Raw genomic sequence first — 16209 nt, forward strand, 5'->3', positions numbered from 1 at the left:
AAAAAAAAAAAAAAAAAAAAAAAAAAAAAAAAAAAAAAAAAAAAAAAAAAAAAAAACAGGACCGTCTAAACTTCAAAGGGCGAATATAGACATTCACACAAATGTCAGTCTAGAATCTAGAGAACACTGCGTGGATTGTAGGACAATCAGTGCTCTGATGTTTTCTTCAGGGGGTTGAGTGTCTGGCACCTTGAAGCCCAGGGTTAGGGTTTTCAGCTGCCTAGCACCTGAGCGGTTTATCTCGGCAAAAAAAAAAGTTCCCCATCGCGTTTTCTGGAAGCTTCCCAACGCGAGCTAATGGTCAATGCCTGCATCGTTTACTTTTTTCTCTGCATCTCGAAAAACTGCAAACTTCCATACCAGCCAAACAACGATCTCCAACCACATACCTACCTCTACCTAATACCCATTCACTTGCTAAGCTTGCTAAGCACTTAATACCTCCATCACAATGGTAAGCAAACCTTCAGCAACTTCGTTTTTTGCCCTTGGTGTCGATAGCAGCGATGCTTGATACGCCGCAGTTGTAGTCTGGTCGAGGCAACTACCTATCTACCTATTTACTTGGGTAGCCTCTCGAGTCACTGCTGGCCAGATCGACCCCCTTGTGGTCTCCAATTCGCCTCAAATCGATAGCTCAAAGCTTTTGACTAACATATTTGGTTGTCACAGTCTACCTCTCTCCGCTCCATCAAGTCGCTGGTCCCGCTCCTGGACCGCGTGCTCGTGCAGCGCATCAAGGCCGAGGCCAAGACTGCAAGCGGCATCTTCCTGCCGGAGTCCAGCGTTAAGGAACTGAACGAGGCCAAGGTCCTCGCTGTTGGCCCTGGCGGACTCGACAAGGACGGCAAGCGCACCCCCATGGGCGTTGCCACTGGCGACCGTGTTTTGATCCCCCAAGTATGTTTACAGCATTCCATCAAACCATTAGTATGTGTTTCATAGATGGATTTATCACTGACATCTGTTTAGTACGGCGGCTCCCCTGTCAAGGTTGGCGAGCAGGAGTACCACCTCTTCCGTGACAGCGAGTACGTGAAAACAAAACACCCCATACCTTATGATCATAAGGGTCTTCCCTACCCGTTCACCTAGTTTTGGACAAAAACTCTAACGCCGTTGCCACCACCCTAGGATCCTGGCCAAGATCAACGAGTAAACTTGGATCAACATCGAACATCAGATACCCATGAAGTGACGATCACAAACTCTGTACCATACTTTGTACACAAGCTCTATAAACTGTACCAAAAGAAAATACTGGCGATATCCCCTCCATCTGACAATTACACCGGGCACTTACTTGTTCAGGCCACTTCAAATGGAACAGGTGATGTATTCATCTTGAAGCCAGCCCAAGTCCAATATTCGCTTGAATGTCTGCCCCAAAATTCATAAGCTTCCGTATCAACTCACTCACTACCTTGGCCATCTAATGCCCCAGTGATGTTTCCGATGGATACAAAGGAGGCAAGGTGGAATTGAAGCTTTCGAAGCTCAGCCTGGTTTTTCTATCATTGTTGTTTGCATAAGAAGTCAGTGGCGCAGAGTTTTCCCGAGACGGCGTCGACTTCAAACTGGCATTGTAACTGTCGATCAGGGGGGAGACAAGCCACGATCAGATATGATGGCTTCCGATATATTCAGTGGCGCTCAACGACATAACGCTCACGATGGTGGACCTCGCCACGCTGATACTATTAATGGTGCACTAATCTTCAGGACTCGTATGAGTCCGGAATACTTGGTAGGTGATCAGGGAGGCAACAGCTAATGATGTCGTGTCCCTGAATGAATTAACCTACGAATCACTTTAATGAGCCAACCGTTTTAGCGTCTGAGCTTGTGGTCAGCAACGGAAATGATCAGTCTACAGAGATAGGCACAAAGGCTTTAGCGGGAGGAATTTTTCAGGGGCCAAGAAAGCCTGGACCTAAGCTAAACCTACACCAGTGAAGAGCTAATAGCTTCTTGACGATTTAGGAGCTTAGCCGCCGCTAGGCCCAGTGAAAAATCGATAACTCTTCAACCAGCTAGGCGACGGAGACACTGAGAGAGAGAGAGAGGCCTACAATGGGCTTAGCCATGTTACTCGGATGTGAGCTCGTCTTGGAGGAGCATCTGCGACTTGGCGTTGCCTCACTTCTTATGCAGGGCCTTCACGGGAACGTCATTGTGCGCCCCAGGCACCTGCGGTATACTCATGTTGTTTTGAGGGTCATCTGCGCAGGGACATAGGTCAACGAGGCAAAAATGTATCAGGAGGATCCTACGATTCCGTTATAAGAAACGTGCCTGTTCCCTGACAAGGTAAAAAGATGCTCCTCTGCCTTCATCAACAGTACTGGTATCTGTGACTATTTCTCATCTTATTCGCTCCCTCCATATTGATCACACTCATTAACTTATTATTTCTCGATCCTTCAATCCTCTTTACGAGAACCGATATCATTCCTTATTCCCAAACCAAGGCAGTGCCGCGATCCGCCCTCCCAGGCTAGTACTTCTCGTTCATTTCCACCTTGGGAGTCCCTCGCCAACTCAGGAGCCACTCATTTGCGATCTCTCCTTCAGCTCTCTCCCCTAGCTCAAAAAGACAAAGGGCTTGGATACTAGAAAAGCCCGTCCCTCTCTCTGCCCTGATTCCCGGAACTGTCCAGATCCAAGCATCTCGGCCATCACTCCTTTTAGCAGCTTTGCCTCTTACACTCTCTTTATACCCTCTTTTTCTTCTTACCAAGCTGAGCTTGCCCTTTCCCTTCCTTCTTAGCCTCTCTATTTTTTTTATCCTTTTCCACCAAACAAAATGAAGTCTTTTGCTACTACACTCGGCCTCGCGACCGCCTTCGCGAGCGTTATCAACGCACACAGTGTTTTCACCACCTTGTTGATCGACAATGTCGATCAGGGCGACGGAACTTGCGTCCGCATGCCTAATGATCCTGGCACCGCCACAGACCCTATCGACAGCATCACCGGTCCCGACATGGCCTGCGGCAAGGATGGAGAGACAGCGGTTGCTTTCACATGCCCGGCATCTGCTGGCAGCAAGATGACCTTTGAATGGCGTCTTAACCCCGACTACTCGGCTCCCGGAAGCATCGACAAGTCGCACAAAGGACCCTGTGCCGTTTACCTGAAGCAGGTAGCCGACATTAAGTCTACCCCCGCCGCCGGTCCCGGTTGGTTCAAGATTTGGGATGATGGGTACGATGAAAAGGCGGGCCAGTGGTGCACTGAGAAGCTCATTGCCAACAACGGCCTGATGTCGGTTCAGCTCCCTACTGGCCTCCCCGGCGGCTACTACCTCGTCCGCCCGGAGCTGTTGGCCCTTCACGAAGCCGACAAGGGAGATCCTCAGTTTTATACCGGGTGTGCTCAGGTCTTTATCGATGGACCGACGGGCACCCTCGACGTCCCAGCCGAGGACTCAGTCTCCATCCCTGGCTACGTCCAGCCGGGTCAGAAGTCGGTCAGCTTCAACGTCTGGCAGAACCCGCTGGACCTGCCATACCCTATCCCTGGACCCAAAGTGTACAACCCTACGGCTCCGAACGGCGCCGCCCCCAAGGCTGCCTCAGCCCAGTCGTACGACAAGACCGAAGTCGGCGCCGTGCCTGACAACTGCCTGCTCAAAGTCGACAACTGGTGCGGCACCGAGGTTCCCTCGTACAGCAACTCCAACGATTGCTATGCCTCTGCGACAGCCTGCGACAATCAGCTCACGTTGTGCTACTCCGGCGCCGGGCCCACTGGCTCTGCTGGTTGCAAGCTCTGGGAGGCCAAGTGCCAGGGAATCCAGGCTAACTGCGCGTCTAGCAACCCCAGTGGCCCACCAAACGCTGGGGTCAAGCTCCAGAGCCCCGATCGCCAGCTTCCTGGCCCCATTCCCAGCGCCGAGGACGTCGTCGACACCGCTGTTGCATCTGTGCTGCCGGCTACCGGCGGTGCCCGTGCCGCCCAGGCCACTCCTGCTCCTGCTGCTCCTGCTCCTTCCGGTACTCCCGCTGCTGCCGACACTCCTGATGCTGCTGATACCCCTGCTCCTTCCGGTATCCCTGTCCCCTCTGGTACTCCGGCTCCTTCTGATACACCTGTTCCTTCTGGTACCCCTGCTCCTTCTGGTACTCCTTCTCCTTCCGCCGCCCAGGCACAGTCAGTCCAGGTCAAACAGCCCGTGCAGCCCGTGCAGCAGGCCGTCAAGCCCGTTGCTGTTGCCGTGCCCGAGCCGGTCGTTACAACCATGGTGACCGTTTACACAACCGTCTTCGAGGGTGCGCCTGCCCCGGCAGCCACCAAATCGGCCCAGACGACGGCCGACCATGTGAAGAGCGTCAAGCCAGCCAAGACCAACACTGACACCAAGACAAACACCAACACCAAGCCTAACACCAAGTCCAAGGTCTTCCACCCGATGAAGTCCGAGGCCGAGGGCACGACGGCGCCCCAGGGCAACCTGAAGGTTTCGGTGACGGGCCAGTGTGGCGCCGCGTCTGGTCAGACCTGCAAGGGCAGCGTGTTTGGCGAGTGCTGCTCAAAGTCAGGACGGTGCGGTTCCAGCCGGTTCCACTGCGGTGCTGGTAGCTCTAGCACCCGAGGATGCCAGGCCAGCTATGGCGTCTGCAAGGGCAACGACGGAGGCGCAGTCGCCCCCTCCCAGAACGGTGTTTCGGCCCCCACCACTCAGGCTAGCGATAACCAGGGCACCGGTAGCCAATACCAGCAGACTGCGGTCAGAAAGATGCTTGACCAGCTGACTGGTGGGTTCTTTTAGATGATGTTTCATTCGCCTTTTGGTATAGATGCGAGTGGAGGAGGTTTGATATATGGCCAAATTTGGGGCCTTTGCACGAGCTACGCTTTCGTTTATCATGGAGGTATTCACGCCCGCCGCTCGCTATGGCGTGAAATGCGATATCTCCTTTTTCATGTCATTCTCTTTTGTCTCTTTTTTCCCCCCCTCAGCATTTCGCATCCATGACCAGTCTAATCGCTTCTGCCGTTTCAAGGCTAGACTAGACTTTTTTTTTCTTCTTTGTATATAAATCGAGAACTTCTCAAGAGATTCCACAATTTTACTTTCACATCTTCAGAATGTGTTTAAACAAAAAAAGATGTCACAGATTTGAAATCACTACAAGGGTTGGTTGTGGGCGGCTTTTGACGATTGCGTCACAGCGATGGTTTTACTCGATTTTACTCGAACGATATAAATCCTCGCACAATACGATCGAATAAGCGAGTCCTAGATAGGCAATATGAAAAATTAAAATTGCTCATTATTGTTCTGGCTGACTAGCTCGATCTGGATTTTGCATGCTTCAGGTTTCCAGTCCAAGACAATGCAGACTGAGAGAGGGCGAGAGAACAAAATGTAATCAGTAGAACAGTGAAAAGGTAGCCAGCCCACATCTCGATGCAACACCATAAACTTGCTCCTCTACCTTTTGAAACCGCATCAGTTTGTTCATCTACAAAATAATAAATATACAACTCCACGGAGATGTTACAAATATGGGATCATATAGAACTTTTGAGTAAGAAAGAACTTGGGTAGAAACCTCTGGTAACTTTGCTTACGCCGCACCGAAATAAACTCGCAATCTCATTGGGGAAAAAGAAAAGGGTTGCCACACAAAGAAGGGAGAGGTCCGACTCGTGTCGGAGGTTGCAACATACGAAAAACCACCCACGCTGCGGCCTGTGGGCGTCGTCAGCTTTCGAGCGTGCATGCCAATTGGCTTAGCTCTATTTACCAGTACGGTAGCATCCAGAAGTTGCCAACAGCCACTTCATTGGGTGGTGGGGAGGGGAGGCCACCCCTGACCCATAATGCCACAATGTAATTGGGAGGTCACTTTCCTGATGACTAGAGCTTGTTTTCTCCCACATTCCGCTGACCCCCCAGGAGGGGGCACTCTTGTACGTAGCACAGCTGCTGCTGAAAGTTCCAAGTTCCGACGCTAGACGGGGGCTAACGACTGGATGTTAACACCCCGAAGGTAAGACGGGACGGTAACGTGGGTGGCAGTTTGCACGCATGAAACTGTCAAGGCGCGCCATCAATTAAAATGAATGGTGGGCGGAGGCGTTTATCCCCTTTTGATACCATCAAACTCTTCCGTAGTGTTTATGCCTTTTTTATAATTTCTGAGTTCTTTCTCCCAAGCCCAGCCAAAATTCGCTTCGGAGAAGCTCAGTCTTTGCTTGGGCAAAAACAGGGCGTTAATCAATCCAAAAGCATTTCAATATTCAACTAAACCAGCCGTCAATTGGCGCGCAGCCCAAGTTCAGTCGAAATTCAAAAAGGTGCAGCTTCTGTTACAAGCGCAAACAGTGTGCACAAGGCAATTACTGGCAGCCGAAACCCCAACAGCGGCATGTTGTAGCCGTCGGCCAAAGTTGCTTCAAGAGGCCCTCCTCACGATCACAAGAGCGTCTTTTGATCATGCGTAGCCTCGACAGGACTTGGGCCTGGGCTGCTCTATTGACGCCGTTGCTGGCGCTGGCAGACACTGATGCAGCCCATGGTTCATCCAACGGTATGCAAAACCCTGATATGTTTGCTGTAACTGGAAGTAGAGAATTTAGGAGCTGTCATCTCATCGTTGACCTTCGCGAACTTTGCAACTGACATTCTCTAGAACCTTATACATCGGCTTATATAACCTTGGATCTGGCCGAGACCAGCCCAGTCCCCTACTTGGTAAGTGCTGACTGGCAAAGATCAGGCTATTTAGCTGGTAGCCGAGCCGGATATAGTTATCAAACATATATACCCAAGGGTTGCTTGTATAGGTTACTGATGCCATCTCGAGCAGGACATTCAACTTGGTGTTCTACAAAAGCAAGAACCATGCGCTTCTGCGCATGTGCTACTTAACCACCAGCCGTTGAAACAGGCCAACAATGGCGATTTCACCTCCTTAAGCGATGACATACCCTTCACCGCGACATGGAACATAACCTGCGTCGAAGTCGGCGGTGCCCCTACTGCGCAGCTCTTCTCCTTTGCAGTTGAGTCCGTTTTGGGCGTTGCCAGGGAGCAACCTCTGGGGTTTTCATTTCAGTTCAAACAGGACTCCCCGGGCGATATATTTGACCTGAAAGGTCCAGCCTCAATGGAGGTTTTCCAAGAACAATATCAACAATCCATGGGCGAGGGAACTCCCGAGGACTTCATGTCTAAAGTCGATGAGCTGCGAAAATTGCGACGCGATGTGGAACACTTGAATGGTCTCATCCGACGCAAAGAGATGCACCTTGCCAGGTCTCACCGTTGGGAAGAAGATGAAAAAAGTATCGGCGATTGTGATGACTTCAAATGCATGGTCAAGACATTCCTGAGCACCATCGGTAGTGTCGCAAAGTCATGGTTCTGGGATGATTTCGCCGCCTTGTTCGGAGGCAGGAGAAGGCACGGACATGATGGTTGGCGTCATGGTCACCGAAAGGGAGGACACAAGCCTCATTGGAAACACCCTCACGGGCATGAAGGCAACAGTTCGTCGCACGATGGATGGAGATTTCCACCACCGTGGGAGCGGCCTCATCATAGGCATCGGCCTCCGCACTGGCCGCCGCCAGGATCTCCCAATCACAGGCATCGACCTCCGCACTGGCCGCCGCCGCCGCCGGGGGCTCCAAATGATGGGCCTCCACCTCCGCACTGGCCACCGCCGCCGCCGGGGGCTCCCGATGATGGGCCTCACCCACTACCTGGAGCTTCGCATTCGCACGCAGACCAGCACCAGCGACCCAAACACCATTCACCGCGCCCAGGTGCCGCGGAAATCGTCTTACCTCTTGTCGTTGGCATATTGCTGTGTATGGTCATCCTTGGGCTGGTTGTTGGCATGATGCATCTCATTTGCTATCGCCGCCGTAAGGGCGGCCGCCAGGAGGGTCGCTCTCAACGTCGCTCGCGCCTCCGAGAGGCCAATCGTCGGCGTCGGGCGAAGCAAAGAAAGAACCTGGGGCGCTTCCTAGCTCGTGTGTTTGGAAGGGATGATGAGGAAGACGAGGAGAAAGAAGCGATGTTGGGCGGTAGGCGGTCAAGCCAAAGCCTCGCATCAGATGATGACAGCGACTTTTCTGACCTTGAAGAGGGACGGGCTGGATTGAGTGTTGAACTTTCCAACTTTACAGAGTTGCCAGCTGAAGCCGAGGAATTGCCGCCGTACAGAGCTACTGCTGATGACATGCTCTCAGATGCAGCAACCTCTGACACGCTCTTGGATGAGTCGGCCAGGGACTCCCTGAAGAATTTGGAGATGATCAAGACCAGCGACTGCAAAGATGCATTGAGCAGAGCGGAATGACGTGATGGCGACGGGATGCCTAGACCACTGAAGCTAGGGGCGAGAAACTACCTAGGTACCTAAGGTAGGTAGGTATGTGGATTATACAGTAGGATAGCGATCAGTCATGGACCTTGAATTTCAGTTTCTTTTGTAAGCCTTTTGTACCAATGGAGCAAATAAATAGCAGGAATTTTTACCTAGCAACTCATTTGCCTCGATCATCTAATAAAACCCATGTGCCACTTGAATCGAACCCAAATATTAGAACCAAATGGGAACCAACCCACTTGCGTGCACTGTGTGCTCAAGATAGATTGTCCATCTACTTTGTACTGTATCTCAGTCCAATCGAGCTACTGCTTAGGTCCTTGAGTGGAACCCCGCCCCGCCTGTCAAGCGAAGCCATCCCATTGAAACCAAGCGTCAAATGGGAAGTCAGAACGGGAGCCCGCCTGCCCACCCACCTTGCCCACCTGGGCGACGTGCCTGTAGAGAGGGACCGCATCATCGCCAATTTCGTCGCTACAAAAGTCGGGAAAAAAGCTTGGGGGTGGTGCAAGGACCAGACCGCGACGTGCCCAACCCGATCGAAAGTCGCTTTTTATCCAGCCGCTCCGATTCAGACCGCTTTCAGCCCTTTGGGTCGCGTCCATTTTCCGTGGGATCAATCATCCTTTTTGCTGAGACAACATTCCTGTGCCCCGCCGACCGGCCATATCCGTATCTCGACAATTACCGTTTTCGGTCCGCGTATCCTGGATCCAGTCGGACAAACGAAGCCACCTCCCGTCAAGGCTCGCAGGGCCTTTGATCTGTTTTGTTCGCTCCCGCATATCTGTCTGTCTTTCACTGCAACATAAAAAGACAGACACGATGGCGGATGACACTCCGCTCACATCCCGCGCCATCTCTCAGGCCGGTAGCCCCAAGGAGGACGCAGAGACCAAAGCGACGAGGGAAGAGCTCAAACAGACTGCAATTTCCGAAAAACCAGCTGCGGCGGAACAGGAAGGACAAATGGCCAAGGCACCGAAGCTGAGCGCCGTCGACACGACCAAGCCCACCGACGACACATTGAAGGAGCAAGTTTCGTCACCAAAGAAGAAGAGGGCGCACGACCAGTTGGACGAGAACCACGAGCCCAGCTCTTCCGAATCGGCAGGTAGCCTTTCTCCCAAGGACGGCGCCAACAGGACCGACAGGCTGGAGCCGGAGAAGAAGAGAGCGCGTGATGAGCTGGCCGAGGCAGAGGCTGAAGATGAAGCTGGGGTAAGCTGCGACTCTTGATGATTTCAAGCCTACACATAATAATCAACATCTAACTTGACTTACACAGACTGCCACAACCGAATCTAACAAGAAGACCGCGGAATCTACCGACACCAATAAGCCCAAAGACCCCCCATTATCTGCCAGCTTACAAAAGCCTACCAGCGGGAAGGACGACGCTGCACCGAGTACTACCTCAGCGGCCGCCTTTGCAAAGTCGGGTTTCGCAAAGCTGAGTGGTGCTGCATCTCCCTTTGGTACTTTAGGGGCTACGGGCGGTGCATCTCCATTTGGTGCATTAGGATCCTCAGGAAAACCCGTATCGGGGTTTGGATCCCTGTCCTCTTCAGCGTCGCCCTCGCCATTCGGAGCTCTAGGGGCAAGTTCCGGTACCATTCCAGCACCACCCAAGTTGACCTTTGGTCCCCCAAGCGACGGCTCTGGCTCGGCTTCTCCGTTTGCTTCACTCAATGGTGGCGCATCCAAACCGTTTGGAAGCGCCTTTGGCAGTGGATTCGGCGGTGGCTTGGGTGCGTCTAAGCTGACGAGCTTTGCAAAGCCTGGTGGAGTGCTCAAGGATGATAAGCCAGCTCGGCCTTTTGGTGCGCCGGAAAGTGACAATGAAGCATCCCAGGATGGGGAAAGTGATACGGAGACTGGCGACGACGGCGTCGCTCCGGAAGAGTCCGAGTCTGAGGAGAAGGCCAAGGACGAAGAAGGCGAAGCAGACCAGACCAAGCCTGCAAGCGCAGAAGACAAAAAGAAGGCAACAAAGCTACAAAAAGGTGAGATGAAAATTGTGTACCGGTCCCCGAAGTTTCCACGTGGTTGCTAACTTCAAGAAGTCGTCGTGGATGATGGAGAGGCCGGCGAGGCTACCATCTTTTTGGCTAGGGCCAAAGTTTATCACCTAGACAAAGAGTCAGGAGCTTGGAAAGAGCGGGGCGCTGGTATCCTCAAGGTCAATGTGCCAGAGGCAACCATAGACTTTGACCAAAGCGGTGCTGCGCTGACGGCTTCTTTCGATGCCTCAATGCTCGACTCTGGTGACAGCGATAGCAAGACGCCCAAGGTGGTACGCCTGATTATGCGTCAGGATCACACCCTTCGGGTGGTCATCAACACGGCAGTGTTGGCCGGAACTGAGTTTGTAAGGAGGGAAATGATGAAAGCTGTTGGCTTTCTGTTCACGGCCTTGGAGGGACCAGATGCTCATCCGGTCACATTACAAATCAAGGTATGTGTTATGATTAGTTATATTCACGCCAAGGAGGCATTTTCTCACGTTTTTTTTTTACTCTAGATGTCGGCGGCGAATGCCGAAATATTCCAACAAACCATCGACCTTATTCAAAAAGAACTCAAGTCTTCGAGCTAGGCCGAAGGTATCACAGTTCGCGAATGCAAATTTTAAAGTCACATATCCGTCTTTGACAACCGACATCAGAGCAGGCCCTGAGCCAGCAAAAGGACTGGACCATCCTAAGTAATGACACATGACCGATGAGCATCTCTTCACACTTGATTATTGGCTTGCGGGATGACGATGGAAAGCAGGCGTTTGGGGTGTAAACCTTCAGGTATCAGGGAAGTCACTTGGTAGCTACGTACATAAGGGCTCGTGTGGTGCGGTCTACTTTACTTCAGCGTACACTACTACCTAACCTATCTTACAGACGTTGGTGGTGGTTTGTTCAACTCGTACAGAATAATTGTGAAGCTGAGACCCTGTGCCATTTACTAGCTTGTTGCAAATCAACGTAGCTAGCAGAAAATTTTTATATTCTCTATATTTAGTGTCTAGATGGATGCAGCAATGAGAATCTTTGGATTCCAAGGTCGAACAAAGTAGTGTTGTTGCCTGCCCCTTATTTGTATTTAATCACGTGAATTCGAGACATTTTGGCGTGACTAGGTCCGACAACGACGCAAGTTGCCACCAAACCGAATCCAATTGTGAATTGCAGCTCCTTCTTACTTTTTCCGGGCACTAACAAAACACACTTTGAATTTATGTAGTATTTTCTTGCAGCGCCAATCTGCAACATGCATGCACTCCAGTGGCTGAACTTTTCTGTTGGCCATATAGATTGAATGACATGGATACTGCCGGGGAGACCAACAAACAACCAGTCAACAAGCCTGGGAAGCGCAAACGATCTCAAATCACAGATGCATCAGCACCTGGCGAATGCAAAAATGGGTTTGACACACCTGAGGAACCTACAGCCAGTAAGGCTCGGCGGGCGGCCAAGTCGGCGAGTAAAACAAGCAATTCTAAGCAGCCAGATCCTGCCATTGTCCAGGAGCAGTGTGTGATCGAGTGGCCCGACTGGTTCAAGGTACTAGACAAGACTTACCGAGCACTCAACCTCGTCGTTACATTTTGCTGCACACGCAAGCATCTCGCAACCACTTTCGACACCATCAAGTCTACGGTGGAGTCACACATCAACCGGCAGCTGCTGATCGAAGACGTAGCTGCCATCGCGGCCCTCCGCCCTGACGGCGTGCGGTTCGCATATGTCGACGAGGTCATGCTGCAGCTGGACGCGCGCGGCGCAGAGAGGGATGACACTTTTCGGTCATCGAGGAATTCCCTGACTTCACAGAGTCGCCCGCCAGACTCGTCCGTCGGGGGCTTCACCGGTCGCGAGGGGTTGCAGAGCCGCGGCCATGGTGAGAATGGCGATGTGGACCTGACCGGAAAGGAAGTTCTGTATTTTGAGTTCCTGGACGGAGACCTCAAGCGGGAGGTGCAGTGCAAGAAGACAGGAGAACCTACAAAGCCGACGCGGAAACTGCGGGACGAAGAGTTGAAGATGCCGGTGTACAGCCAGAAACAGATGGCGAACCTGATCGAGAAGCGCAATCAGCGTTTCACGAGTGCGGTCAATTCTTTTATAAATAAATGCGTGGCACAATCGACAGATCCCGTCATGGCGCTTAAGAGTGAGTCTGAGAAGTTTACCCCGGTGCCAACCGCAGCCACGCAACCATCCCCTCCGCCGCAAACCAGTACAATACCAGAAAGCATACCCAAGGAGCGCAAGTCGATCCCGGAGATAGTCCAGGAGCTCAAGGAGAGCCCTTTCTACACTGGGCAGATTGTTCCGGATGGCCATCGTGTCTTTGAGCCGCAGGAGCCCGTGTTTGGAGACCTTAATTTCCTGCTCAGCCAAGATCTCGTCAATGCCTTGTACAACGCAAAGGGCATAACGCAGCTCTATGCACACCAGACAGAGGCCATCAACGGGTTGATAGAGGGCCATCATGTCGTCGTGGCTACGTCGACGAGTTCGGGCAAGTCGCTCATCTACCAGCTTCCCGTATTGCATGCGCTGGAAAAGGATCACGAGACCAGAGCAATGTATATTTTTCCTACAAAGGCCCTGGCTCAGGATCAAAAGCGGAGCCTCAAGGAGATGTTGGCTTACATGCCGGGTCTGGAGCACATGATCGTGGACACCTTTGATGGAGACACACCAATGGCGACTAGAAACATGATCCGTGACGAGGCGCGAATCATCTTTACCAACCCAGACATGCTGCATATTACTATTCTTCCACAAGAAGAGCGATGGCGGACTTTCCTCAAGAATCTTCGATATGTGGTAGTGGACGAGCTGCATTATTACAATGGTCTTATGGGCTCTCATGTGGCGCTCATCATGCGCCGCCTACGTCGAATCTGTGCTGCTGTGGGTAACCGACATGTCAAGTTTGTATCATGCTCTGCTACCGTGGCAAACCCAAGAGAGCACTTCAAGACAATATTCGGGATCAGCGATGTGCGGTTGGTTGATTTTGACGGCTCTCCATCCGGCCGCAAGGAGTTTCTTTGCTGGAATACGCCTTACCGCGTCCCTGGAGATCCTTCAAGCGGACGAGGCGATGCAAAGTACGAATGTGCTCGGCTGTTCTGCCAGCTCGTCCTACGCGGGGTTCGCGTAATTGCGTTCTGCAGGGTCAGGGAGCAGTGCGAGAAGCTTGTCGGAGCCGTCAAGGCCGAGCTGGAAAGACTGGGTCGACCTGAGTGCATCGCTCGTGTGATGGGTTATCGCGGTGGATATACACCGCAGGACCGGCGAAAGATTGAGGCAGAGATGTTTGAGGGCAAGCTTGTGGGTATCGTAGCTACGACGGCCCTGGAACTAGGCGTTGACATCGGCTCCCTCGACTGTGTGCTCACTTGGGGCTTCCCTTACACGATTGCCAATCTAAGGCAGCAGAGCGGGCGTGCTGGACGGCGAAACCTGGATTCGCTCTCGGTTTTGGTCGGAGACTCGTTTCCAACAGATCAGCATTATATGCAGAATCCGGACGAGATCTTTACCCAACCAAACTGTGCGTTGCAGGTCGATCTAGAAAATATGTTGGTTCGGGAGGGCCATATACAATGTGCGGCCTACGAAATGCCGATCCGGCCCGACGAGGATGCTCAGTACTTTGGCGTGGATCTTCCCAAAATATGCGTTGAAAGGCTAGTACCCGATGAGCTTGGATACTACCACTGTCATGACCGGTTTCGGCCTATGCCGTCCAAGTTTGTGACGATACGGGACACAGAGGACGAGCACTTTGCTATTATTGACATAACACATGGACGAAACGTTGTGTTGGAAGAGCTCGAGGCCTCCAGGGCTACTTTCACACTCTACGATGGCGCTATTTTCCTCCACCAGGGCACCACATACCTGGTGCGCGACTTCGACCCAGAGAAGCATATGGCAAGGGTTGAGAAAGTTAAGGTGGATTGGACGACGGAGCAGCGAGACTTTACAGACATTGACCCGATTGAGACAGAGGCCATTAAGCGCATCGAGGGATCGCCTTGCCGAGCATATCATGGAACCATCCGGATCAAGCAGGTAGTTTTTGGATACTTCAAAGTGGACAAGCGCAACCATGTACTGGATGCCGTGCATGTGGACAACCCACCGGTAGTGCGTTTCAGCAAGGGCACCTGGCTGGATATTCCGCGGCGCGCACTCGAGATCCTTGACTCCCGGCGGCTGAACGCGGCGGCGGCGATCCATGCGGCTGAGCACTGCGTAATGAGCCTGGTGCCCAACTTTGTCATCAGCATGCCCGGCGACGTGCGCACCGAGTGCAAGAACAGCCTCAAGGAGTTTGCACGCAAGGAAACCAGCCGCAAGCGACCGGCACGCCTGACATTTTACGATGCAAAAGGCGGCGCCGGCGGGTCCGGAATAAACATCAAGGCCTTTGAGCACGTCGACATGCTGCTGCAACAAGCGGTGACCAGGGTCGAAGGCTGCGGCTGCATGGGTGGGTGCCTGGAGTGCGTGGCGAGCGAGACGTGTAAACAACACAACGCCGTAATGAGCAAGGCTGGGGCCGAAGTTGTCCTCAAATCATTGCTTGGGCTCGAAATTGACGTCGATCAGTTGCCGATGGGGCCTGAGGATAATAGTCCCGCGGGCGTGGAGACGATTGTGCTCGCGAAGCCGGTGCCGCCAAAGGACGTTAGTTTGTGGAAGGATTATGGGAAGCTTAGTGACGATGAAGACGGAGGGGATGCAGGGGGCCAAGTCGATGGCGAGCCCGGCCCTACCTCGGCCGGTAGTATTTGACTTGGCTGTGCAGTTGAACAGCTGAAGGCTGAAAGTAGTATTTGACTTTGCTGTGCAATTCAACAGCTGAAGGCTGAATGCATCTGACGTTATGCAAATAGTGGGAGGCCTCGAAGTGGATGCACAAAACTATGTGCCGGAAAGGGAGCTTGGTTATTAGTCATTTGCTATAGCAGTCTGTATGTGAAACTTACACCGATTGTGTTATCTTGTCGCAGCCCAATTGCTTTTCTTTTTGCGTTTTTCCCTTTCCACCATATGCGGAACTCGGTGTGCCATCAGAAGGAGGCTGAACCAGATTCACTAGCTAAGGTCAAAATTGTCGAAAGATTAATAATTTATTGATGTATAGACGCTGTAGAAAAATGTACAGAGATGCAAATTCACATTGTCAGGTTGATTTTCCTATTCATGTTTACGGTCGCAAAATAGGTATGTAGGTAGATACCAGGTACCTACCTAGGTAGCTATGTGAGGGTCCAGAGTCAGCATGTCAGCACAAAACAACACAGATCTCCCCACTTCAAACTACTCGGTAAGATGTAGAAACAAGTATTTCCTTTTTTTAAAAAAAATAAATAAAAATCAAACTGAATAGGCAGAAGCAATCTCTCTGCATTTCCTTTGCATTTCCGGGTTTGAACCTAGTTAAAAGATATCCCATCCTGCAATAGGCCTGTGCTTCTATTCCCTTTTCGGAAGTATTGAGAGTTACAGTTGTCAAGTTGGATGCTATAAAAGGAGCGAACAGGATGCCATGATACACAGCAGTGCCCCATTCCTTATGGATCTGGGCAGGGGTATGGTAATCTTGGCTTCATGATTGGGACACTTTCACACTTTCTGACATCACCTTGCTTACCCCAGTATCTACTCTTTTTTGTGATCATTGCAGATCGTGTATCACACATTTCAGGTAAACCCAGTCCAAAAAGTCCCAGCCTTACCTAGACTTAATCTGAGTCGACATGTGGTACAATAAGCCCACACAAACCTCCCACATTCCTACTTTCTTTCTCAAATCTCTCTCCTTATTCATG

At 51.8% G+C, this 16209-nt stretch overlaps 5 protein-coding genes across 5 annotated transcripts; all 5 read left to right on the forward strand.

Annotated features, from left to right (window-relative positions):
• Nucleotides 1-300: 300 nt before the first annotated feature.
• PgNI_01808 (uncharacterized protein) lies at nucleotides 301-2064 on the forward strand. Its single transcript, XM_031121880.1, has 4 exons — nucleotides 301-454; nucleotides 673-900; nucleotides 973-1031; nucleotides 1135-2064. The coding sequence occupies exons 1-4, from the start codon at nucleotides 452-454 to the stop codon at nucleotides 1157-1159; spliced, it is 315 nt and encodes a 104-aa protein (XP_030988379.1). The 5' UTR covers nucleotides 301-451; the 3' UTR covers nucleotides 1160-2064.
• Nucleotides 2065-2806: 742 nt separating this feature from the next.
• Nucleotides 2807-4774, forward strand: PgNI_01809 (uncharacterized protein; the record flags this gene model as incomplete). The annotated part of the gene is made up of 1 exon (XM_031121881.1): nucleotides 2807-4774. One exon carries the CDS (start codon nucleotides 2807-2809, stop codon nucleotides 4772-4774), a length of 1968 nt encoding a protein of 655 aa, XP_030988380.1.
• Nucleotides 4775-6109: 1335 nt separating this feature from the next.
• PgNI_01810 (uncharacterized protein) lies at nucleotides 6110-8544 on the forward strand. Its single transcript, XM_031121882.1, has 3 exons — nucleotides 6110-6542; nucleotides 6645-6706; nucleotides 6822-8544. The coding sequence occupies exons 1-3, from the start codon at nucleotides 6449-6451 to the stop codon at nucleotides 8319-8321; spliced, it is 1656 nt and encodes a 551-aa protein (XP_030987116.1). The 5' UTR covers nucleotides 6110-6448; the 3' UTR covers nucleotides 8322-8544.
• Nucleotides 8545-8788: 244 nt separating this feature from the next.
• PgNI_01811 (uncharacterized protein) lies at nucleotides 8789-10875 on the forward strand (the record flags this gene model as incomplete). The annotated part of the gene is made up of 3 exons (XM_031121883.1): nucleotides 8789-9572; nucleotides 9640-10327; nucleotides 10415-10875. The coding sequence occupies exons 1-3, from the start codon at nucleotides 9177-9179 to the stop codon at nucleotides 10873-10875; spliced, it is 1545 nt and encodes a 514-aa protein (XP_030987115.1). The 5' UTR covers nucleotides 8789-9176.
• A 200-nt stretch (nucleotides 10876-11075) lies between these two features.
• On the forward strand, nucleotides 11076-15169 carry PgNI_01812 (uncharacterized protein; the record flags this gene model as incomplete). The annotated part of the gene is made up of 2 exons (XM_031121884.1): nucleotides 11076-11140; nucleotides 11662-15169. The coding sequence occupies 2 exons, from the start codon at nucleotides 11076-11078 to the stop codon at nucleotides 15167-15169; spliced, it is 3573 nt and encodes a 1190-aa protein (XP_030987114.1).
• Between the last annotated feature and the right edge of the window lie 1040 nt (nucleotides 15170-16209).

Source organism: Pyricularia grisea (genome assembly GCF_004355905.1).
Source record: "Pyricularia grisea strain NI907 chromosome Unknown Pyricularia_grisea_NI907_Scaffold_1, whole genome shotgun sequence".
Classification (NCBI taxonomy): Eukaryota; Fungi; Ascomycota; class Sordariomycetes; order Magnaporthales; family Pyriculariaceae; genus Pyricularia; species Pyricularia grisea.

Excerpts from the sequence above, each read along its gene's own strand:
- PgNI_01808 (XM_031121880.1), top strand. Across the intron at positions 901-972 it reads ACCGTGTTTTGATCCCCCAA|TACGGCGGCTCCCCTGTCAA; the intron begins GTATGTTTACAG and ends ACATCTGTTTAG. Across the intron at positions 1,032-1,134 it reads CACCTCTTCCGTGACAGCGA|GATCCTGGCCAAGATCAACG; the intron begins GTACGTGAAAAC and ends CCACCACCCTAG.
- PgNI_01810 (XM_031121882.1), top strand. The coding sequence starts at position 6,449 with ATGCGTAGCCTCGACAGGACTTGGGCCTGGGCTGCTCTATTGACGCCG. Across the intron at positions 6,543-6,644 it reads AGCCCATGGTTCATCCAACG|AACCTTATACATCGGCTTAT; the intron begins GTATGCAAAACC and ends GACATTCTCTAG. Across the intron at positions 6,707-6,821 it reads CCAGCCCAGTCCCCTACTTG|GACATTCAACTTGGTGTTCT; the intron begins GTAAGTGCTGAC and ends CATCTCGAGCAG.